Source organism: Xenopus tropicalis, chromosome 7, assembly GCF_000004195.4.
Source record: "Xenopus tropicalis strain Nigerian chromosome 7, UCB_Xtro_10.0, whole genome shotgun sequence".
Lineage (NCBI taxonomy): Eukaryota > Metazoa > Chordata > Amphibia > Anura > Pipidae > Xenopus > Xenopus tropicalis.
Window position 1 is genome coordinate 124,701,074 of NC_030683.2, and position 25,786 is coordinate 124,726,859.

At 44.6% G+C, this 25,786-nt stretch overlaps 1 protein-coding gene across 1 annotated transcript; it reads right to left on the minus strand.

The window, feature by feature from the left end:
* Window positions 1-897: 897 nt before the first annotated feature.
* On the minus strand, window positions 898-3,608 carry LOC108645137 (uncharacterized protein K02A2.6-like). Its single transcript, XM_018089892.2, has one exon. The coding sequence runs from the start codon at window positions 3,606-3,608 to the stop codon at window positions 927-929; it is 2,682 nt and encodes an 893-aa protein (XP_017945381.2). The 3' UTR covers window positions 898-926.
* Window positions 3,609-25,786: the final 22,178 nt, after the last annotated feature.

The following is a 25,786-nucleotide window of genomic DNA, read 5'->3' on the forward strand; positions in this document are numbered from 1 at the left end:
CAATGTTTCTATATATCTGTAACCTTGTTATGGGCTAAGGGGGCCCAGCCTGAAGGCCAGTTAGGGGGGGATTTGGGGTGAGTGCTTATTTGTGCCCTGGGTACCCCTGGAACTATAGCAGGGTGACTGGTACCCATATGTTTCTATATACTGTATCTGTAACCTTGTTATGGGCTAAGGGGGCCCAGCCTGAAGGCCAGTTAGGGGGGCGATTTGGGGTGAGTGCTTATTTGTGCCCTGGGTACCCCTGGAACAGACATATGGCAACTTAGTTAATTTATTACCGCCTTACTTAGAACGCAGCTATAGCTTGGCCATAAGTGTGTGTATATGTGTATATATGTATGTGTGTGTGTGTGTGTGTGAGTACATGTAAATGGTGCATTGGCTGTAGGATGAATACCCTTATTAAAGAAGTAGTGAGTCAGCAGCAACAACATGGAGAGCTGACAGCAGCTTGAGAAATTGCTATCATGCATCCAACCCAAGGGAGACCCTATTATTCTACTCTCTCCTGACCCTGGAAAACATTTCATTCCTAAACTTAAATACCCACTACACTGACTGGAGGGATCTGTGCATCCAGAAGATAATGGCTCCTTGAGTGATTTAAAGGGGAACTAAACCCTGCGGCACAGCGCGGCTCAACCAAACATTACTCAGCTGTTGCTGGACTACAAATCCCAGAATAATGTAACATATAATGAAGGGTGTTGGGTTCACAGTGGAGTTGTGCAGGACTCAATGGTAATGCTTAAACAACTTGTTTATTAGAGCTCCAACATGGCAAACTATATACAGACATTTCAAGTAGGAAGTATATCTGACCATAGAGAGCAAACAGAAGCCAAGCTAGATAACACATTGTAGCTGAGCTAACATTTAGGCATCCAGCTCCCTCTAGTGGTACACAACACTCCTCCCCCCTAGCTAACGTAATCGTCCATCCACTTTGGAGGCACCCTGTTGCGTTGTGGCCGTTCATAACCAGAAGTCTGACCCCAAGAGACATCTTGGGAGGAGTTATCACATTTCTCTATAGGAGCAGAGTCATTCTCTGGTGGAATACTGGTTTCATTGGTCCCTTGGCTGCATGGGGTAGCCACTTCATCTGGAAGAGAGTCACTAGGAACCACCTTGGGACAACCCATGCTCTCCATTAAGGTACTGTTACTTGGCTGAACACGCCTCCGCAACTGATCAACATGACGGTGCCACTCTTGCCCATCATCACAATGTACCTTGTATGACACAGGTCCAGTAACTTCAGTTATTACTGCAGGGACCCACTTTGGACCAGCCCCATAATTCCTGGCATACACTGGATCATTAGAAGCAACTGTACGCAGAGTCTTAGAGGATAGGGCTGAATCCAGGCTTTGTTGCTGTTTCCTTTCTACATCATCAGTTAGATCTGGATTAAGACGATCAAGACATGTTTTAAGGCGCCGCCCCATCAGAAGCTCAGCAGGGCTGACACCTGTGGTAGGACATGGGGTAACATGCTGAGCTATAAGGAATCGTGCAAGTCTTGTTGACCAGTCCCCATTAGTAATCCTTCTGAGTGCATCCTTCGCAGTTTGAACCATTCTTTCAGCTTGTCCATTTCCTTGAGGTCGACGTGGAGCAATGGTTACTGCCTTTATTAAGTTGTTATTGGTAAAGGTCTTAAACTCCTCAGAAGTAAAAGCAGTCCCATTGTCTGATACAATAACATCTGGTATTCCGTGTGTTGCAAACAGATGACGTAGGGCTGAAATTGTCACAGCTGATGTCTGAGATGACACGAGGATGACCTCTAACCATTTTGAGAAAGAGTCTACCACTACAAGAAAGTTCTTCCCCTGGAATGGTCCAGCAAAATCAATATGAAGTCTAGACCAAGGCTTTTTTGTAATCTCCCAAGGAAACACTGGAGCTGCAAGGAGGCTGTGATGAGAGTTCTGGCAAGTGACACACAGATGTACGGCCTCCTCTATGTCTGTGTCAATTCTGGGCCACCAGACATAACTCCTTGCGAGAGCTTTCATGCGCACGATTCCTGGGTGGGCTGCATGTAGCATATCTAGGACAAATTTGCGTCCTCTTTGAGGAATGACTACTCGGCTTCCCCATAATAAACACCCTTTATGTGCAGATAGTTCATGTTGACGGTTTGAATATGGTCTGAACTCTTCAGACAACTTTTCATTTGTCCATCCCCTCCACACCCAGTTGAGAACACGAGAAAGGATTGGATCCTTTGCAGTCATATGAGCAATCTCAGTAGCTTCCAGTGGAGAATCAGGGAGGGATTCAAGCATAAGTACTTCAAGTAAAGGGGGTAGTGAGCAGTCTGGGATCTGTAAAGGCAAGCGACTCAAAGCATCAGCATTTAAGATTGATTTTCCAGGTTTATAAAGAAGAGTGTAATCATAAGCACTTAGCACGATACTCCATCTGAGCATTCGAGGTGACATAACATTAGGAGTAGGGCTATCTTTTGAGAGCAAACCCAGTAATGGTTTATGATCAGTGTGGATTTCAAATGTATGTCCATAGAGGTAATTATGAAACTTCTTAACACCAGCTATGATAGCTAATACTTCTTTATCAATTTGTGCATAGTTCCTCTCTGCTGATGTCATTGTCCTAGAGTAATAAGCAACTGGTGCCTCTTTACCATTTGGGAGAATGTGGCTAAGAACAGCGCCAACACCATAAGGAGATGCATTTGTAGTAAGTATTAATGGCCGATCTTCATCATAATGGACAAGAAGAGAATCAGATGTCAGCAACTGTTTAACTTTGCAGAAGGCCTCTGAATGTTTAGGAGTCCAATTCCATGGGACCCCTTTGTCAAACAAGCGATGAAGAGGCTCTGCCACTGTTGCCTTGTGAGCAAGGAAGCTGTGATAGAAATTGAGCAACCCAAGGAATGCTTGAAGTTCTTGTTTACATTTTGGTTCAGGTGCATCATGGATAGCTTTCACTTTACTTTCTGTAGGATGAATGCCTGAAGCATCTATACGGTACCCCAAGAAGTTTACACTGGTAGCTCCAATCTCACACTTTTCTTTTTTTAAACGAATGCCTGATGAATCAAAACGAGATAGTACTTCTCTAAGGCGGTCAGCCAGTATACTTTCAGATGGCCCCATTAGTAGAACATCATCAAAATATGGTACAACACCAGGAATGCTGGATAGCAAGGTTTCCATAAAGTGCTGGAATATTCCTGGTGCGGTTGAAATTCCAAACTGGAGGCGCTTTACCCTGAATGCACCCCGATGGGTAATAATAGTCTGGGCATCTGCAGAAGCTTCATCCACCAACAACTGTTGGTATGCCTGGGCAAGATCAAGTTTTGCAAAAACCTTGCCACCAGCTAGTGTGGATAACAGTTGATTCACAGCAGGCACAGGATATGGATGCTGATTAAGAGCTTTATTTACTGTGCATTTATAGTCTCCACAGAGTCTCACATCACCATTAGGTTTAAGAACTGGCACAATTGGGGTTGCCCATTGTGTGTGTGTCACTGGCTCAAAGACCCCTTGTGCTGTGAGACGTTCAAGTTCAGCTTCAATTTTTGGACGTAAAGCATATGGCACAGATCTGGCTTTCATGTGTATGGGTGAGATTGCAGGGTCTAATCTAAGTGACACAGGTGGACCCTTGTAAGTGCCTAGTTCATTTGCAAAAACTTGTGGAAATTCCTCAATGACTTTCTTTACTGATCCCCCAGTGACAACATGGATGCCTTGGAGTACCTTTGGCAACAATCAGGGGTAACATTCCGCTGAATGTGTTGTACTGAACACTCACATCACAACTTCCAAGAAGCTCAACAGACTGCCCATTATAGTCACGGAGTGTGCACCCTGGCTTTGATAATGTGGGAGGATTGTGAGGGAACAGTTTATCAAATAATTCAGAGCTTATTATGGTAAATGCGGCTCCTGAGTCAATCTCCATTTCACACCGATAGCCATGTATAAAAACATTTGCAGTAATTTCAGAGTTTACAGGGCTCTTACTGTTGACATGTTGGATATGATACAGCTGGTTGACCTCTGTTCCAGTGGCTGCCCCTTTATTTGTTGGTAAATTTTTATGTGAAAACTTTGCATTATCGCTTTGTTTTTCCTGATTAACCCTTGCTTTGCAAACACGTATTACATGGCCTTTCTTTTTGCAGTAATGACACACAGCATTCTTAAAAGGGCATACAGAGCGTCTGTGCTGACCACCACATCCAATACATGGTGTAAATGGTGATGCATTTGTTGCAAGATAGTCTTTTGGTTTGTTGTTTTGAAATTGAATGTCATCTCCCTGTTTGGAGGATATGGTGTGCACACTGGTTGCTGTATGATGAATTGCCTTAAGGTGGCCATACACGGACCGATTTTTTACTTACAAACGACCGATTCCCGAACGATCCGATGCTATCGTTAAGTTATCGTATAGTTGGTGGTGTACGAACGATCGTCGGCCCACTAAACGAGCCGACATTATCGTCCCCAAAATCGATCGGCCAGGTTTAAAAATTTTGGTCGTTTAACGATAAAATCTGCCAGTTGGTGTGAGTGTCAGACATTTGTCTTTCAACAATTGTTCTCTGCGCATGTCACGATTGCCAGCAGCGGAAGTCAACGACATTCGATCGTACGTAGATGTACGATCGTACGTATTTTACGATAATGATGCGACGAAATCTTTCCCGAATTATCGTTGCCCGTGGATGGCATATCGTATGGGAACTCGATCGCCATACGATCGTTTGTCGATATAATCGTTCATCGCACAACGAGCGAAATCGCCTCGTGTATGGCCACCTTAAGTGTGTAAAAGTGCAGTTTCTGCAGCCAAGGCCTTCTCCTGCGCAGCTGCCAGTGTCAGGTTAGGCTCAGCGAGAAGCCGGCGCTGCAAGGCCTCATTCTTACATAGTTACATAGTTACATAGGGTTGAAAAAAGACCATTGTCCATCAAGTTCAACCCATCCAAGTAAACCCAGCACACAACCTATACTTACCAGTCTATACACTCACATACAGACCAACACTGACCTATCTATCCACTCACATACAGACCCATACTGACCTATCCACTCACATACAGACCCATACTGACCTATCCACTCACATACAGACCCATACTGACCTATCCACTCACATACAGACCCACACTGACCTATCTATCCACTCACATACAGACCCACACTGACCTATCTATACACTCACATACAGACCCATACTGACCTATCTATACACTCACATACAGACCCACACTGACCTATCTATCCACTCACATACAGACCCATACTGACCTATCTAGCCACTCACATACAGACCCACACTGACCTATCTATCCACTCACATACAGACCCACACTGACCTATCTATCCACTCACATACAGACCCACACTGACCTATCCACTCACATACAGACCCACACTGACCTATCTATCCACTCACATACAGACCCATACTGACCTATCTATCCACTCACATACAGACCCACACTGACCTATCTATCCACTCACATACAGACCCATACTGACCTATCTATCCACTCACATACAGACCCACACTGACCTATCTATACACTCACATACAGACCCACACTGACCTATCTATACACTCACATACAGACCCATACTGATCTATACACTCACATACATAAACTATATATACAACCACTAATACTAACTGTAGATATTAGTATCACAATAGCCTTGGGTATTCTGCTTGTTCAAGAACTCATCCAGAATACTGACCCAGAATTAACCCACTGATACTGAGCCAGAATCAACCCACTGATACTGACCCAGAATCAACCCATTGATACTGACCCAGAATCAACCCATTGATACTGACCCAGAATTAACCCATTGATACTGACCCAGAATTAACCCATTGATACTGACCCAGAATTAACCCACTGATACTGACCCAGAATTAACCCATTGATACTGACCCAGAATTAACCCACTGATACTGACCCAGAATCAACCCATTGATACTGACCCAGAATTAACCCATTGATACTGACCCAGAATTAACCCATTGATACTGACCCAGAATTAACCCACTGATACTGACCCAGAATTAACCCATTGATACTGACCCAGAATCAACCCATTGATACTGACCCAGAATCAACCCATTGATACTGACCCAGAATTAACCCACTGATACTGAGCCAGAATCAACCCACTGATACTGACCCAGAATCAACCCATTGATACTGACCCAGAATCAACCCATTGATACTGACCCAGAATTAACCCATTGATACTGACCCAGAATTAACCCACTGATACTGACCCAGAATTAACCCATTGATACTGACCCAGAATTAACCCACTGATACTGACCCAGAATTAACCCATTGATACTGACCCAGAATTAACCCACTGATACTGACCCAGAATCAACCCATTGATACTGACCCAGAATTAACCCATTGATACTGACCCAGAATTAACCCATTGATACTGACCCAGAATTAACCCACTGATACTGACCCAGAATTAACCCATTGATACTGACCCAGAATTAACCCATTGATACTGACCCAGAATTAACCCATTGATACTGACCCAGAATTAACCCATTGATACTGACCCAGAATCAACCCATTGATACTGACCCAGAATTAACCCACTGATACTGAGCCAGAATCAACCCACTGATACTGACCCAGAATCAACCCATTGATACTGACCCAGAATCAACCCATTGATACTGACCCAGAATTAACCCATTGATACTGACCCAGAATTAACCCATTGATACTGACCCAGAATTAACCCACTGATACTGACCCAGAATTAACCCATTGATACTGACCCAGAATTAACCCACTGATACTGACCCAGAATCAACCCATTGATACTGACCCAGAATTAACCCATTGATACTGACCCAGAATTAACCCATTGATACTGACCCAGAATTAACCCACTGATACTGACCCAGAATTAACCCATTGATACTGACCCAGAATTAACCCATTGATACTGACCCAGAATTAACCCACTGATACTGACCCAGAATTAACCCATTGATACTGACCCAGAATTAACCCACTGATACTGACCCAGAATTAACCCACTGATACTGACCCAGAATTAACCCATTGATACTGACCCAAAATTAACCCATTGATACTGACCCAGAATTAACCCACTGATACTGACCCAGAATTAACCCATTGATACTGACCCAGAATTAACCCACTGATACTGACCCAGAATTAACCCATTGATACTGACCCAGAATTAACCCACTGATACTGACCCAGAATCAACCCATTGATACTGACCCAGAATCAACCCATTGATACTGACCCAGAATTAACCCTCTGATACTGACCCAGAATTAACCCACTGATACCGATCCAGAATTAACCCATAGATGAGCATGACGGTGCCCAGAATGTTGGCCTCTGCCAGTCTCCTGGTGCCGGCTGTACCCCACGTCCCACTGCTGCACTGCAGGGTGAGTGCCCGTTGCTTGCCCAGTGGCAGTGGAATGGGGGTGTGGGCACACAAGGAATGCTGTGGGCCCACAAGCCCTGTTGGTTGGGCCTGGGCAGCCTGGCAATGTGAAACAACCTAAAGCAATTATCCCATGAGGCTTTGCCAGGGGCAGCAGTGGGCACAGGGCATGGCCCTTACTGAATCCCACAGACTAATTGATCTCTCAGCATATCATTTAGGGACTCTCCAAACTGGCAATGCTCTGCTATGTGCCGTCATTCTGCAATATACAGTAGGTAGAAATTGTTTCATCTGCTCTTTGGTTTCTTTTGTGGAAGTGAAATCTCTGTATAATGACAGATGGTGTTGGAGAAAAATGTGCCTTTAACATTGCTAGTAACTCCTCATAAGACTTTGTTTTTGGAGAGGCCGGGGCAGTGAGTGAGCGGATGACTGCAAATGTTTTAGCCCCACAGACAGTCAGTAGCACGGCCCTCAGGGGTATCTATAGTGTTTGCTTCTAGGAAGTAAGAAAGTCTCTCTGCATATGAGTCCCAAGAAGAAGAGCCTCCATGTGTCCCAGGGCAGCCATGTCTGCAGTGGATCTGAAGTTTGTCCTGTGAGTTTTCTTTTCTGCACTTTTCCTATTCTGCTGCTCTGTCCAGACAGCAGAGTTCTAATCCTCGTCGCCACAAAAGGTGTTGGGTTCACAGTGGAGTTGTGCAGGACTCAATGGTAATGCTTAAACAACTTGTTTATTAGAGCTCCAACATGGCAAACTATATACAGACATTCCAAGTAGGAAGTATATCTAACCATAGAGAGCAAACAGAAGCCAAGCTAGATAACACATTGTAGCTGAGCTAACATTTAGGCATCCAGCTCCCTCTAGTGGTACACAACAAAGGGTGAGGCATGCTGGGAGCTGTAGTCCAGCAACATCAGGGCTGTATCCTTAAAGCAATATTGCCCAATAAAACTTTCCCCCATTAAAATGCAAGAAATCCCCCAATGAGAATCCCAGCTGATGTGAGTAAATCCGGCTCCCTGTTCTCTGTTCCTGCAATTGGAGTTGGGAGCAATAAGCACAGTTTCCCAGCACTGAACAAGTCTGTCCCTTTATCCCCATGTCTGATTCCTGTGCCATATAATGACGGGAAAAATGCCATCATTATCTCTATATGTAAGGTACCAGCAAGGGGCCTGTACCATTGTGAATAAAATACAGTTAAAAGCCATGCATGGTGGCAATTAATTTAAACTGTATACCAGTCTCTCATTCACACCACTGCCTGGTTGCTAAGGTAAACAAGACCCTAGCAACCAGAGAGCTGTGATTCTGTGCCATGTGTTTCTATGTTAATGAGTAAGTGAGTGTTACTGAGTGTTACTGAATGTGAGTGAGTGTTAGTGAGTGTTAGTGAGTGCTAGTGTGTGTTACAGAGTGTTAGTGAATGTTACTGAGTGCTACTGAGTGTTAGAGAGTGTTAGTGAGTGTTAGTGAGTGCTAGTGAGTGCTAGTGTGTGTTACAGAGTGTTAGTGAATGTTACTGAGTGCTACTGAGTGTTAGTGAGTGTTACTGAGTGCTACTGAGTGTTACTGAGTGCTACTGAGTGTTAGTAACACACACTAGCACTCACTAGCACTCACTAACACTCACTAACACTCAGTAGCACTCAGTAACATTCACTAACACTCTGTAACACACACTAGCACTCACTAGCACTCACTAACACTCACTAACACTCAGTAGCACTCAGTAACATTCACTAACACTCTGTAACACACACTAGCACTCACTAGCACTCACTAACACTCACTAACACTCAGTAGCACTCAGTAACACTCATTAACACTCAGTAACACACACTAGCACTCACTAGCACTCACTAACACTCACTAACACTCAGTAGCACTCAGTAACACTCAGTAACACTCACTAACACTCACTAACACTCACTAACACTCAGTAACACTCAGTAACACTCACTAACACTCTCTAACACTCACTAACACTCAGTAACACACACTAGCACTCACTAACACTCACTGAGTGTTAGTGAGTGCTAGTGAGTGTTAGTGAGTGTTAATGGTTGTTAGTGAGAGTTACTGAGTGTTAGTGAGTGTTACTGAGTGTTAGTGAGTGTGAGTGAGTGTTACTGAGTGTTAGTGAGTGTTAATGGTTGTTAGTGAGAGTTACTGAGTGTTAGTGAGTGTTAGTGAGTGTTACTGAGTGTTAGTGAGTGTTAGTGAGTGTTACTGAGTGTTAGTGAGTGTTACTGAGTGTTAGTGAGTGTTAATGGTTGTTAGTGAGAGTTACTGAGTGTTAGTGAGTGTTAGTGAGTGTTAGTGAGTGTTACTGAGTGTTAGTGTGTGTTAGTGAGTGTGAGTGAGTGTGAGTGAGTGCTCCTCGGCGGGACCTGCCCGGGATGCTATGCGTTTAGTACACCGGCCCCACTGAGAGCTGTTAGAGTGCCTACTTGATGCTTTCACTCCATCCAATGTGTAACCGTCAGGCTTCTTTGTTCCTCTATAAAACAATACTCAGAGCAAACAAACCGGCTGTGTTTCTATGCAGAGCGCAGGGGCAGGGGATACGGGGGAACCTGTGTATAATATACAGAGCGTTTATTACAGAGAGAGGCACACGGGGGGTTATTGCGCATCACTGGGAACATTGGGCTCAGAAAAGACATTTTACCCGGTTGAAAGGAATAAAATAAGCAGATAAGTCTTTGTCTGATTGCATTTAATTGCGAGTGAAGCGCCTCGAGGCTGTGTATCTGGCCCACTTCTTATTAATCTGTCTGTTCATTACCTTTTATTGGGTGTAGCGCTCTGTGTTACAGAGAATAACTTTTGAGCAATGAAACAAATTGTAAATTATGTTTCTGCCGACGCCGCCATCTTAGGCCACATGACAGCTCTACATCGGCAACTCGGCAAGGCACACCCATACACACACTTTTTACACTAACACATATACACACTTTATTTAAAGGGGATGTAAACCCAACCATAACGCTGTCCCACAGCGCCCCCTATTTTAATGCAGTTTTATTGGGCAATATTGCTTTAAGAATACAACCCTGATGTTGCTGGACTACAGCTCCCAGCATGCCTCACCCTTCATTATATGTTACATTATTCTGGGATTTGTAGTCCGGCAACAGCTGAGTAAGGTTTGGTTGAGCCACAGGGTGGTGGGGGCACAGAGGGGACTCCTCATTATACTAACTAACAAGAGCTGAAGGGGTCATGGGTTGAACATCCCTGACCTGTGTGATTCCCCCCCCCCTGCTTCTTAGATGGTGACCCCCAAATTTGCCTTAAGAAAAGTCTATAATAAAGCGATGAAATGTACAAAGCAGCTAAAGTTATTGGGTAAGTGGGAAATTTCTCAGACTGTAATTGTGTCTCTTTCTGTAAATAAATCTTGTTAACCCAGTTATGGGGCCCTCGCACTGCTACGCCCCCGCTCTCTCGCCAACCTCGCACTTCGCTCCATATGCAACCGACAAAAAACAGGTGCCATGTGATCTCCTGGCAACAAGTCTCTGCCGGGATTCAATCCCCCACCGGTGCCTGGGAACGTTCCTTTGCTGCAGGATTTCCCCTGGAATTAACTTGTAGTATTCTGAGATCATTTGTAGATAATGTGATCTTTATTTTATTTGTTAATTACTTACAGTATCTTTTTATTGTGTCTATTCTATGGGGCTGGCCTTCAGGGTGAAGAAGCAAAGTCATAGGTGGGGTACAGGGTCGGATTGGAGGGTGTGGGGCCCACACCCCCCAAGGGGCCCCCGCTTCAGCCCATCCTAGGGACCCCCGCCGGCTGCCTAACCCCCTCCCCCGAGCACATGTACACAATGTATAGCTATGCGCACTTGGGGGACAGTTAATAGTGGCCTGGGGAGCACCCAGTCCAACCTTGGTGGGGTGGAACCCAATCTGAGGAGGTCATTGGGTGCCAATGCATCATACAATGACATTGTATGTATGTATAACTTTATTCTTAACATTTATTCTTAACATTTCTGTGCTCCCTGTGGTAAAAGTTTGCTGAAGGCCCTTTCCTGGTCCTGCCCACATAGCCCCCCATGCATAAAGCAGTCCATAAAGAAAGGGTTTACAGAGAGTAGAACTTGGCCTTTACAAAGTCCTGAACTCAACCCAGTGGGATGAAATGGAGGCCCTTCTGTGAGCCGGGCCTGATCCCCAACATCACTGGCCTACCTCAAAAATACTCCTGTGGCTGAATGGAGGCAATTCCTCACACCTCTCTCCCCTTATACTCTGGTAGAATCCTCTAGAAGCTCTACGGGGCAGGGACCATACCTGGTGCACTCTTACCTTCCAATTTGTGCCTGTATGTTACCCAACCACTTAGACTGTAAGCTCTACGGGGCAGGGACCATACCTGGTGCCTCTTACCTTCCAATTTGTGCCTGTATGTTACCCAACCACTTAGACTGTAAGCTCTACGGGACAGGGACCATACCTAGTGCCTCTTACCTTCCAGTTTGTGCCTGTATGTTACCCAACCACTTAGATTGTAAGCTCTACGGGGCAGGGACCATACCTGGTGCCTCTTACCTTCCAGTTTGTGCCTGTATGTTACCCACCCACTTAGATTGTAAGCTCTACGGGGCAGGGACCATACCTGGTGCACTCTTACCTTCCAGTTTGTGCCTGTATGTTACCCAACTACTTAGATTGTAAGCTCTACGGGGCAGGGACCATACCTGGTGCCTCTTACCTTCCAGTTTGTGCCTGTATGTTACCCAACTACTTAGACTGTAAGCTCTACGGGACAGGGACCATACCTAGTGCCTCTTACCTTCCAGTTTGTGCCTGTATGTTACCCAACCACTTAGACTGTAAGCTCTACGGGGCAGGGACCATACCTGGTGCCTCTTACCTTCCAATTTGTGCCTGTATGTTACCCACCCACTTAGATTGTAAGCTCTACGGGGCAGGGACCATACCTGATGCACTCTTACCTTCCAGTTTGTGCCTGTATGTTACCCAACTACTTAGACTGTAAGCTCTACGGGGCAGGGACCATACCTGGTGCCTCTTACCTTCCAGTTTGTGCCTGTATGTTACCCAACTACTTAGATTGTAAGCTCTACAGGGCAGGGACCATACCTGGTGCCTCTTACCTTCCAGTTTGTGCCTGTATGTTACCCAACCACTTAGATTGTAAGCTCTATGGGGCAGGGATTCCTTCCTAATGTGCCTTTTTCCACATCACTTAATTACTGTATATGTATACTGATTTGTTTACTATTATTCATTATAATGGTGTCTTTACTATGGGTACTTTTCTAGCTTGTGTATCCTACTATAAATAAAGTTACAATTACAATAATGTTCCAACATCCAGAGGAAAAAGAAGTAGAAGCTTATATAGGAGCAAACTTTGGTTTGGGAATGAGATGTTGAACAGGGACAGGGAGGGTTCCTCAAGCTCTTGGCTATGCCTGAAAACATGACCATAACACTCACCCTGTGATGGTTCCAGGTAGATCCCAACCCTGGTGGGTCTTAGGGATAGTAGCCCATTCCAACTAGGGAATTAGAGTGATATTTGGGGTTAATGCTTACCTGGGAACCCTCTCTGAAGGCAGTCTGAGATTTGGCCGCCCTAGATGTTCTTGTGACTGTAGTAGGATAACTAATAAGATCATGATAATGTTTTGATAAGCTAAGAGGGGTTAAGGTCCCCATACACAGGCCGATTCTAGCTGCCCATATTGGTCCCTTAGACAGATTCAGCAGCTTATTGGCCCGTGTATGGGCACTACCAACGGGCCTGCCCGACCGATATCTGGCCTGAAATAGGCCAGATCTCAATTGGGCAGGTGAAGGTGCCCATACACGGGCAGATCCGCTCGCTTGGCAAAGTCACCAAGCGAGCGGACCTTCTCCCGATATCCCCACCTTCGGGTGGGCAATATCGGGAGAATCCCGATGCCACTAGATTTTCTAACCTGCCCGATTGAGATCTGGCCGATTTCAGGCAGGCCCGTCGGTAGTGCCCATACACGGGCCGATTAGCTGCCGAAACGGTCTAAGGGACCCATATCGGCAGCTAGAATCAGCCCGTGTATGGGGACCTTTAGAAAATCTAGTCAGATTGGGGACCGCATCGGCTTGTTGATGCGGTCCCCGGACCGACTTTTGCTATGCCCATCGTTATAACTCAAATGGCCAAATGATCAAATTATCCTGGATTCTCCCGATATCGCTCACCCGATCGCCAAGCCATCGGATCTGCCCGTGTATGGGGACCTTTAGAGTTGGACCACAGAGGACCTTAGACCAAAAACCCCCTGAAAACCTCTGCATTAAGAGTAAGAATTGTGGAAACCATCCCTGTAGCTGTGTGTTTGCACTGTGTGAATGAACAGTGTGTTTGCATTGTATAAATCAATAGTTGTTGCTCGTATCAGGAGCAATGGATGGTTTTCATATCTCTACTGAGAACATAGATCCATGGAAAGTCCGACAGAATCCCATTCCCTTCTCTCCGGCGCTGCTAGATTGTATCTGTGTGTTACAAATGTAGAATGTTCCATCAACACAGACACAGGGTGTAGAGGGGAATGGGCTGTCTCTGAACTAGAGAATAAAGATGCCCATTGGACTCACCCCCCCAAGTCATGTGTTTTTTATTGAACATCGAACTGTGAGAAGCCCCATTGGCTTGCTGTAAATCTCCTCCATCTTTCATGCAACCCTGGGGCCCTAGTCATTAGCCCTGTGATATTAGATCATTTGGTGCAGCGGGTGCCTGAGAAATGAGGCTCCGGGGTTATTAAAACACTTGGCCCCAGAGCAGCGTTCTACTGTCAGGCAATAAGCAAAGCAAATGGGAAGCCTGCGTGAGGCGGCTGCCTGGGTCCCTTATTAAAACGAGCTGCCCGTCCATTTGTTTTACTTGGCCACTGAATTTTAGGCTGCAGCCTAGAGCAGAAATGCTTTGTAAACAAATACCCATGTTTAAAGGGCAAGTAAAAATATTATCTTTTGAGGGTTGCGTATGTAACCTATTTGGCTGTAAAACAGTCCAACACTAGAATAGGTGTTAGCGCATGGGGTACATACGACTCAATCCTTCAGGATGGGCCTTCGCTATATGGAAGTAGCCTGGGGGTGTGGTGCAAAATAGCAAATTGTGGACGCCAGAAGGTTCTTCCAGTTGAACAAATAATAACTGGGTATTATTGTCAATCAGACAAGATGCAGGGTAATAATACTCACAAGGCAGCTGTTATATGATAGGGGTACTCTTTGACGACAACAAGAGAGGATGCCACCGGTTTATCCCACCTCTGTTGGGAGTCTGGGCAGGGTAAATGCGCCTGGTCAGCTTGGCACCCCTTTGGAAGCAGTCAGGATAGATACCTCAGTCCTCAGGTTGATAACTCCCTAACTTGAGAGTCCTACAGCCGACTGTGGAACAGGGTTGAGATACTGCTCCTATGTCTTAACCGTGACCCTATGCTGAGGCAACAGTTCCTGTATGGGAGGTACTTCCAGCTACTTTCCTTGGTGGAGCCAAAACTGCTCTTGCTTCCTTCCCTCTCTATCTCACTCTCCTAGAGTGCTCCACTAGTGTGCTCCACTAGAGTAACTATCTAACTGGTCCTCGTTCACGGGGTCCCTGTCCCCGACTTCTCTAGAGCAGGTGATGACTCTAGGGTAATTTATGACTTTACTGGGGCCCTGTTGATCCCAGGCTCAGTGGAACTTCACCTGAGACACCAGAGGCAGACCCACCCCTTCGCTAAACACTATATTGGAGAGCTAAGGATGGAGTCAACCTGTAAACCAATAAGGCATAAGTGCCTAACTAGAACTGGATACATGGCTCTTGGCCTAGAAACAGCATCAACTAAGGAAGTTGTAGGGTTTAAAGCATGTTAACCCTATGGGTCCCTACACATACATGAGCTTTTCCATGTTAGTATCACGTGACAAGGTCTGGCACAAGACTTAGTCAGGCTAAATCAGTCTGTACATTGTAATACTATACAACTAAGGCTGCAGAGATATTCCAAAACTCCCAACAATTTAAAAATACAAATAAAGGCGCTTTGGGCTACCACCTTGATCTTCCCCCAACCATAAACAGTTACCCCCTTGATCCATCATTAACCCCACCCCATAATTTGCTACTGTACCACCTAAATAGGGGCAGTTAGGGGGTATGGGATTCCCCTCAAACACAATTCTGTAGCATAATTTGAGAATATAGCGGCACTACAGCCAATCACAGCACTTCCCTGGGTGCTCCTTGCTTAATTGTCTTTAATTCTGGATTTTGGAGGGTCACTGAGTGGTGAATAAATGTATAAAACTTTAACGACCTTTGTAATAAATTTGGAACCTGATTTTTGCATCAGATGGGAGAGATGCACTGGGATCAGAGAGAAGCAAAACACAAAATAGCACTCTGACAAATGCCATTAATGACCCAGGTACATGAATATTTCAGTATTCAATATTAAAAATGTTCTTATTGAGCTAAAGTAAGAAAGGGAAATAGTACTATTCTTTATACTGTGATTTAGGTATTTACATGGGCTCTGTGACCATATAATGTACCCCCTACTGTAAATGATAAGGATATTAGCAGTCACTGGGGGGTTCTGTGCCCATATAAAGGCACAAGGCTGCAGGCTGAGTTATACAGGGAACTCTGAGTATCACTCATGTATTATAAGGGATAATGTACCCCCTACTGTAAATGATAAGGATATTAGCAGTCACTGAGGGGTTCTGTGCCCATATAAAGGCACAAGGCTGCAGGCTGAGTTATACAGGGAACTCTGAGTATCACTCATGTATTATAAGGGATAATGTACCCCCTACTGTAAATGATAAGGATATTAGCAGTCACTGAGGGGTTCTGTGCCCATATAAAGGCACAAGGCTGCAGGCTGAGTTATACAGGGAACTCTGAGTATCACTCATGTATTATAAGGGATAATGTACCCCCTACTGTAAATGATAAGGATATTAGCAGTCACTGAGGGGTTCTGTGCCCATATAAAGGCACAAGGCTGCAGGCTGAGTTATACAGGGAACTCTGAGTATCACTCATGTATTATAAGGGATAATGTACCCCCTACTGTAAATGATAAGGATATTAGCAGTCACTGAGGGGTTCTGTGCCCATATAAAGGCACAAGGCTGCAGGCTGAGTTATACAGGGAACTCTGAGTATCACTCATGTATTATAAGGGATAATGTACCCCCTACTGTAAATGATAAGGATATTAGCAGTCACTGAGGGTTCTTTCTTTATCTTTTCTTTATTTCTTGTTACTGCGTTGCTGTTCTCCTTACACACAGCCTACGGACGAGCGGGTCGGCTGCCTTTTGAATCGCAGATCGATTTGCTTAATTGGAAAGCAAGAGAATGATTCCGCAAATCACATGAATTAGGGGAAGCAGTGATGAAGGGTCGCCGCTGTGCTGATCGATTTGAACTGATAGAGTGAACTCATTGGTATGGGGAAAAGCCGCCTGCAACTGCCCCAGGGTCAGACATGAAGCAGGGGGTAAGGAGCGCTACTCCATTAGGGTAAAGTCAATAGAACGTTTCTTTGGAGACTAAGTGCCCTGCACACCCACACAAACATGTATTCACTATTAAACTGCCACAGAGACTTGCCTTGCCAGGGCTTGCAAGCTTAAAGGGAAACTAAACCCCCAAACAATGTAGGTCCCTATAAAAACATATTACATAAACAGCTCATATGTAAAAACCTTTCCTTGTCCTTTAAAGGGAAACTACACCCCCAGAATGACCAACAGAAAGTTAATATTATATTAAGTGACCTATTAAACAATCTCCCCAAACTGGAATATATATATCAGTAAATATTGCCCTTTTACATCCTTTCCCTTGAGCCGCCATTTTGTGATGGGCTGTGTGCTCCCTCAGAGATCAGCTGACAGGAAGTGATGCAGCTCTAACTGTAACAGGAAGTAGTGTGGGAGCAAAAGGCAGAACTCTGCCCATTCATTGGCTGATGGGGCCTAGCATGTATGTGTGCCTTGGCTTGTTTGTGTGCACTGTGAATCCTATGATCCCAGGGGGCGGCCCTTAGTACATAAAATGGTTTCCTATTTAGGATTACCCAATGGCACATACTGCTAAATAAGTATATTTATATGAAAATGGTTTATTTAGATCAGTGCTGTCCAACTTCTGTGGTACCGAGGGCTGGAATTTTTCCGACCTACGTGGTGGAGGGCCGATAATGGAAGCCAGTTTTGACCACTCCCCTTTTTTAAACCGCACCCACTTGAAACCACACCCATGTTATCACATGACCATACCCATATTAATGGTTGTAGTACAGCAAAAACCTGCCATACTCTGCCTTCCCTACCCTGCCTGTGTGTGCCATACTCTGCCTTCCCTACCCTGCCTGTGTGTGCCATACTCTGCCTTCCCTACCCTGCCTGTGTGTGCCATACTATGCCTTCCCTACCCTGCCTGTGTGTGCCATACTCTGCCTTCCCTATGCTCCCTGTGTGCCATACTCTGCCTTCCCTACCCTGTCTATGTGTGCCATACTCTGCCTTCCCTACCCTGTCTATGTGTGCCATACTCTGCCTTCCCTACCCTGCCTGCGTGTGCCATACTCTGCCTACCCTACCCTGCCTGTGTGTGCCATACTCTGCCTTCCCTACCCTGTCTATGTGTGCCATACTCTGCCTTCCCTACCCTGCCTGTGTGTGCCATACTCTGCCTTCCCTATGCTCCCTGTGTGCCATACTCTGCCTTCCCTACCCTGTCTATGTGTGCCATACTCTGCCTTCCCTATGCTCCCTGTGTGCCATACTCTGCCTTCCCTACCCTGCCTGCGTGTGCCATACTCTGCCTACCCAACCCTGCCTGTGTGTGCCATACTCTGCCTTCCCTACCCTGTCTATGTGTGCCATACTCTGCCTTCCCTACCCTGCCTGTGTGTGCCATACTCTGCCTTCCCTACCCTGCCTGCGTGTGCCATACTCTGCCTGCCCTACCCTGCCTGTGTGTGCGCCATACTCTGCCTTCCCTACCCTGCCTGTGTGTGCCATACTCTGCCTTCCCTACCCTGCCTGTGTGTGCCATACTCTGCCTTCCCTACCCTGCCTGCGTGTGCCATACTCTGCCTGCCCTACCCTGCCTGTGTGTGCGCCATACTCTGCCTGCCCTACAGTCCTACAGTCTGCACAATAACTATATATTAAAAACCTTTTTAATTGCAGTACCACCTCAGTATATGTTCTTTTTGTAGTGTGCAGGGATTATTTGTGGGTTTCTACTGCTCCTGAGGTGTGAACAGGGGAACAATATGGTTGATTACAGCCTGAGCCTGAGGTGTGAACACTGCAGGGGGTGAACAATGCAAAAACTAAAAGGTGTGAAAAACACAGGGGATTACATATTTAAACAATACAGCCTGATTACAGCCTGAATCTGAGGTGAGAACCATGCAGGGGGGGCCAGTTAATCTCAGTACTGATACCATTTAAAGCTTACACAACATTAAGCCATCAAAGCAGCCAGACAGGTGGGGGCCACACAGAGGGGGGTCGCGGGCCGCCAGTTGGACAGCACTGATTTAGATGATACAGGGCTTTACATATGAGCTGTTTATGCAATATATTTTTATACAGACCTACATTGTTTGGGGGTATAGTTTCCCTTTAATGGAGATAACGGTATGAGAACATGAAGTTCATCGTTGTATTGAGAAAAATGAAAACACAAACAAACTTTAACCCTTTTGACCCTGTCAGAGTCGTCGGCTTTTCAATGAGTAATTAGGAGAGACCTGCCTGACAAATAATAATGTAGCGCTTCCCTCACCGTATTGAAGTCATCGAACTAAAACAAAGGAATCCTAATGCATTTCTCGGAATACATGTTTATTTATGAGATGCATACGCGGCGGGTTGTGCAGTTCAGCTTAGCATTTACAAGGTTATTCCGAATGTGTTATTGGATGCTGCCTCCAGGGATTCCGCTGGTAGAATATACACCGAAAAAGATATTATTTAAAGTGCTGTTTACTGTGTCATGTAAAATGGCTCAGTCACACTTTACTGCTGCGCTGCAAGTTGGAATGATACCCCCCCCTCACCCCCAGCAGCCGATCAGCAGAACAATGGGAAGGGAGCAAGATAGCAGCTCCCAGTAGGTATCAGAATAGCACTCAATAGTAAAAAATCCAAGTCCGGCTTGGGACTCCTCCAGTTACATGGGAGTAGGAGAAGCAATAGGTTAGCTGAAAGTAGTTCTAATGTGTAACGTTGGCTGAAAGCTCAGACTCAGGCACACTTTACTGCTGCGCTGCAAGTTGGAGTGATATCCCCCCCTCCCCAGCAGCCGATCAGCAGAACAATGGGAAGGGAGCAAGATAGCAGCTCCCAGTAGGTATCAGAATAGCACTCAATAGTAAGAAATCCAAGTCCGGCTTGGGACTCCTCCAGTTACATGGGAGTAGGAGAAACAATAGGTTAGCTGAAAGCAGTTCTAATGTGAAGCGCAGAACTTCCAAAGGAAAGAGATAGATGTTGGGGGTTGGGTGGCAGATGCTTAAACCCTATAGGTGATCTGGTAAAATGATAGGTACATTAACAGAGCACAAATTGTACTAAAATATCTGATTTTAGAGAAGTGGTGGACTTTGTCACTTGAAATGCCCTTGAAGTCCAACTTTTTTCATGGATAATGCTAGTTAAGTCTATGGAATTGGCTTGGAAGCAGCCAAAGAATTGAATGCACCCTATGGAAGTATGTAAGTGGTGTGCAGAAGAATCAATTGCTGTAGTGTAGCATGCCTCTTGTTCTTGGTGACCAATCTCCATCAGGGGTGAATTGCTCCAGGACCTACCTAGTCCTGAGCCTAACTGCTCGGGTCCATATAATGGCAGCAGAGGTACTGTAGGGAACTAAACCACATCAATCTCCTTGTTGGAGCACAAGACTGCTCACTAACCATTCCTGAATCCATTTTTCAAGATCTAGGACAAAATCTGGCAAAATCTACCTAGTCCTGAGCACAACCGCTTGGGTCCCTATAATGGCAGCAGAGGTACCGTAGGGAACTAACCCACATCAATCTCCTTGTTGGAGCACAAGACTGCTCACTAACTATTCCTGAATCCATTTTTCAAGATCTAGGACAAAATCTGGCAAAATCTACCTAGTCCTGAGCATAACCGCTTGGGTCCCTATAATGGCAGCAGAGGTACCGTAGGGAACTAACCCACATCAATCTCCTTGTTGGAGCACAAGACTGCACACTAACTATTCCTGAATCCATTTTTCAAGATCTAGGACAAAATCTGACAAAATATACCTAATCTTGAGCCTAACCGCTTGGGTCCGTATAATGGCAGCAGAGGTACCGTAGGGGACTAACCCACATCAATCTTCTTCTTGGAGCACAAGACTGCTCACTAACTATACCTAAATCCATTTTTTCAATATCTAAAATGATATCTGACAAAATGTACCTAGTCCTGAGCCTAACCGCTTGGGTCCCTATAATGGCAGCAGAGGTACAGCAGGGAACTAACCCCCATCAATCTCCTTGTTGGAGCACAAGACTGCTCACTAACTATTCCTGAATCCATTTTTCAAGATCTAGGACAAAATGTACCTAGTCCTGAGCATAACCGCTTGGGTCCCTATAATGGCAGCAGAGGTACCGTAAGAAACTAACCCCCATCAATCTCCTTGTTGGAGCACAAGACTGCTCACTAACTATTCCTGAATCCATTTTTCAAGATCTAGGACAAAATGTACCTAGTCCTGAGCATAACCGCTTGGGTCCCTATAATGGCAGCAGAGGTACCGTAGGGAACTAAACCACATCAATCTCCTTGTTGGAGCACAAGACTGCTCACTAACTATTCCTGAATCCATTTTTCAAGATCTAGGACAAAATCTGGCAAAATCTACCTAGTCCTGAGCATAACCGCTTGGGTCCCTATAATGGCAGCAGAGGTACCATAGGGAACTAACCCACATCAATCTCCTTGTTGGAGCACAAGACTGCTCACTAACTATTCCTGAATCCACTTTTCAAGATCTAGGACAAAATCTGACCCGGCTCTTGCTTCTCCTGTACTGGGTCAATCTCTGACCAGGCCCTTTGGAGCACACCTCGCCTCCTCCTGCGAGTGAGGGAACTACTCCCCCATCTAACTTATCAGGAACCAGCCTAGCTGGCTAACTCAATGCCAGGGGGCAAATAACTAAGGGTTTAGAAAATCTTTACCCTCCTACATATAAACGTTTGCCCCATATATCACCCTGAGTTTACCTTCAAGCAGGGACCAGGCCATCAGCATATCATTTTATCTGCGTATTATCTGTGTCACAACTGCCAGAATACTTCATTTATTTTTATATCGCTAGTGTACACATTACATACTGTGTCCCACTTAGTGGCAAAACATTTTTGGTGGAAATCCGCAGAACAGAGTTACAAGGCACATTAATCACGAGCTCAAATTCAAAGAGTCTCAGAGCATTTTCGGGCACTTGGCAGTTGTTTTCATTGTTGGGCATGTTTAGTAATTGCGTCTGCAGAACATAAGTCTTTCCATGATTCATCTAAATCCTGAAAGAATAAGTGTTGCGGGGAAAAATGATTAGCATCGCATTGACTTTGAACTTCTTGTTCTTTTTTTTATTCAGCTCTTCAAACACAAAATCAAATCAAAAGGAGGTTTAAAAACAATTTCCCACATAGAACTGTTTCCTTCTCAAACCCAATGCAGAACTCATCAACAACTCTTACCTCCCTATTTCCCACGTAAAGCCGGTAAAACTATGGTGAGTCTGGTGAATAAACAGATTGTCTGCTGGTTTGGATGTTCTCTACTTTCATATCTATGACATAGTCAGGATGGCTTCCACTGGCAATTAGTGGACTTTAGTGGCTGTGATTGGCTATTGGAAGCCCCTATGTGGACTGGCAGCTTACAGGAGGCTCAGTTTGGCACTGCTCTAGATCAGCTCTGATCTTCTCAATTCAAAACTTAGCACCTGCTTTGAAGTCAGTATGAGCAACATTTAATTGGTTGGTGAGAAACATGTTGCTCGGAAGCCATTGGTTGGGGTCACTGCTCTAGATCAGCTCTGATCTTCTCAATTCAAAAATTAGCACCTGCTTTGAAGTCAGTAAGAGCAACATTTAATTGGTTGGTGAGAAACATGTTGCTCGGAAGCCATTGGTTGGGGTCACTGCTCTAGATCAGCTCTGATCTTCTCAATTCAAAAATTAGCACCTGCTTTGAAGTCAGTAAGAGCAACATTTAATTGGTTGGTGAGAAACATGTTGCTCGGAAGCCATTGGTTGGGGTCACTGCTCTAGATCAGCTCTGATCTTCTCAATTCAAAAATTAGCACCTGCTTTGAAGTCACCAAGAGCAACATTCAATGCGTTGGTGAGAAACATGTTGCTCGGAAGCCATTGGTTGGGGTTACTACTCTAGATCAGCTCTGATCTTCTCAATTCAAAAATTAGCACCTGCTTTGAAGTCACCAAGAGCAACATTCAATGGGTTGGTGAGAAACATGTTGCTCAGGAGCCGTTGGGGTTGGGGGTCACTGCTCTAGATCAGCTCTGATCTTCTCAGTTCCCACAGCAGCTAGAACCAGCACATTGGTAACATATATTAAGTGTAACACAAGATCATGGGGGGGCCCACTTTCTGGTCATTTCGCAAAAACACTATAATACACTGAGGTCCAGAAACCCCATGTCCCCAAAGGGTCGAAACTTAAATTCCATAAAATGGGTTCACACAGATATTAAAATGGACATTTTCATTTCCTTGGTTGGGCCATATAATAACTCGGGATGGCACAGCGTAAAAGTGTGAAATCTTCTTTGCAGTCCAGGATGTAAAGATGAAAGTTTGCACAGACTGTTATAATGGAACTCAAGAGTATGAAACATGCCCGAAATAACAAGGAGAAGAAGCGGAAACATGAAGGAGGAGGGAAAATAAAGCCTCAGAGCCGAGAGTCGCGGTGCATTCGAGAGGTTGCATCTGATTCTTCTTTTTATTCCTGTTGCATCCTTTAACGTAAAAGCCTAAAGTGCACCCATGAGTGGTCAGCCAACTCAGCCTAATAAGTGACTCTCAGACAAGCCCAGAACCCACTGGCAATCACATACTTGGTCCTGTATGGAGCCGGTTGCTAAGCAACCCAGGCCATCTTCTCCTATGAACAATCCCCCATCTCTCAGGAGCAGGCAGAGCACTTTTGTTTGGAGAAACAGTTCTGACAGCGAAATGGAAAGATGTTATTTTGCCCCCTGCATGATGCGGCGGCTCAGATTGTGATTGCTCGGAACCTAAAAACCTTTTCGTTATCCTCCATCGGCCATAAATGTACGGCACAAATAGTAAATTGTATATAATACTCAAATTATCATTCAATTTCCCTACCTAAACATTTAGGCTCAGTTGGGTAGTACAAGTCTAGATCTAGGTTGTGCTTCTTCACTTTATCCCATAGATCAGATAGGAATATCGTTGTACAGGTATAGGACCTGTTATCCAGAATGCTGGGGACCAAGGGTATTCCGGATAAGAGGTCTTTCCATAATTTGGATCTCCATACCTACTAAAAAATCAATAAAACATTAATTAAACCCAATAGGGCTGTTCTGCCCCCAATAAGGGGTAATTATATCTTAGTTGGGATCAAGTACAGGTACTGTTTTATTATTACAGAGAAAAGGGAATCATTTAACCATGAAATAAACCCAATAGGGCTGTTCTGCCCCAATAAGGGGTAATTATATCTTAGTTGGGATCAAGTACAGGTACTGTTTTATTATTACAGAGAAAAGGGAATCATTTAACCATGAAATAAACCCAATAGGGCTGTTCTGCCCCCAATAAGGGGTAATTATATCTTAGTTGGGATCAAGTACAGGTACTGTTTTATTATTACAGAGAAAAGGGAATCATTTAACCATTAAATAAACCCAATAGGGCTGTTCTGCCCCAATAAGGGGTAATTATATCTTAGTTGGGATCAAGTACAGGTACTGTTTTATTATTACAGAGAAAAGGGAATCAATTAACCATTTAATAAACCCAATAGGGCTGTTCTGCCCCAATAAGGGGTAATTATATCTTAGTTGGGATCAAGTACAGGTACTGTTTTATTATTACAGAGAAAAGGGAATCATTTAACCATGAAATAAACCCAATAGGGCTGTTCTGCCCCAATAAGGGGTAATTATATCTTAGTTGGGATCAAGTACAGGTACTGTTTTATTATTACAGAGAAAAGGGAATCATTTAACCATTAAATAAACCCAATAGGGCTGTTCTGCCCCCAATAAGGGGTAATTATATCTTAGTTGGGATCAAGTACAGGTACTGTTTTATTATTACAGAAAAAAAGGAAATCAGTTTTAAAATTCTGTATTATTTGATTAAAATGGAGCCTATGGGAGACTAATTCTGAGCTTTCTGGATAATGGGTTTCTGGATAAGGGATCCGATACCTGTACCTGTAGTTTGGATTGTGGAGATTGACAGGTTAATATTAGAAGCTCAATATTATGGGTTGCATTTTGTTAATGCCATTGCAATGGGCTTTTAATATATGTTTTTAATATATACAGTGGCAGTTCCTGCTTAACTGTGCTTACTACAGGGGAATAATCCTGCTAGAATAGGTGTTTTGTTATCTCTCTATACAGGCTGTGTGCAAACTAAGGGTCTTGAAATGCGGCCAGTTCAGGAGAATGCCTTAAATTTTTTGTTATTTTTTCCATCAAGCAGTATAAAGCTGTTCATTCTATGCATTATCTTTCCATTTCCAGCCACAATCCCAAGTACCTGCCCATTGGATCATCCCTACTGGTTATCTTGTAAGGGAGCAGAGCAATGGGATTAGATAATTTAGTTATTGTAGATTCAGTGGAATTGAAGACAATATCTGCGATGTGTTCTGGCTCCTTACCCAAAACTTTATGAAGAATTCTTCAGTGCATTTGTCAGGTCCCTCAATGGGGTCCCCTTAAACTTCCAAGACTACCAGCAATCACTTGGTTTGCTACCTATACTGGAACACCAATACCACCCATAAGGCCAAACAAGGGCCAGTGTGTGTCTTCAAACACAACAAGAGTAGACACAGATTAAGGAGCTCCTATCAGGATCTCTGCTGCCTCCTGTTATTGTCAGAATGAAATAGTATTGGATAATTTATCACACAGAGACAATGAACATTACAGTCTGCAGTTTGTTTTCTTGG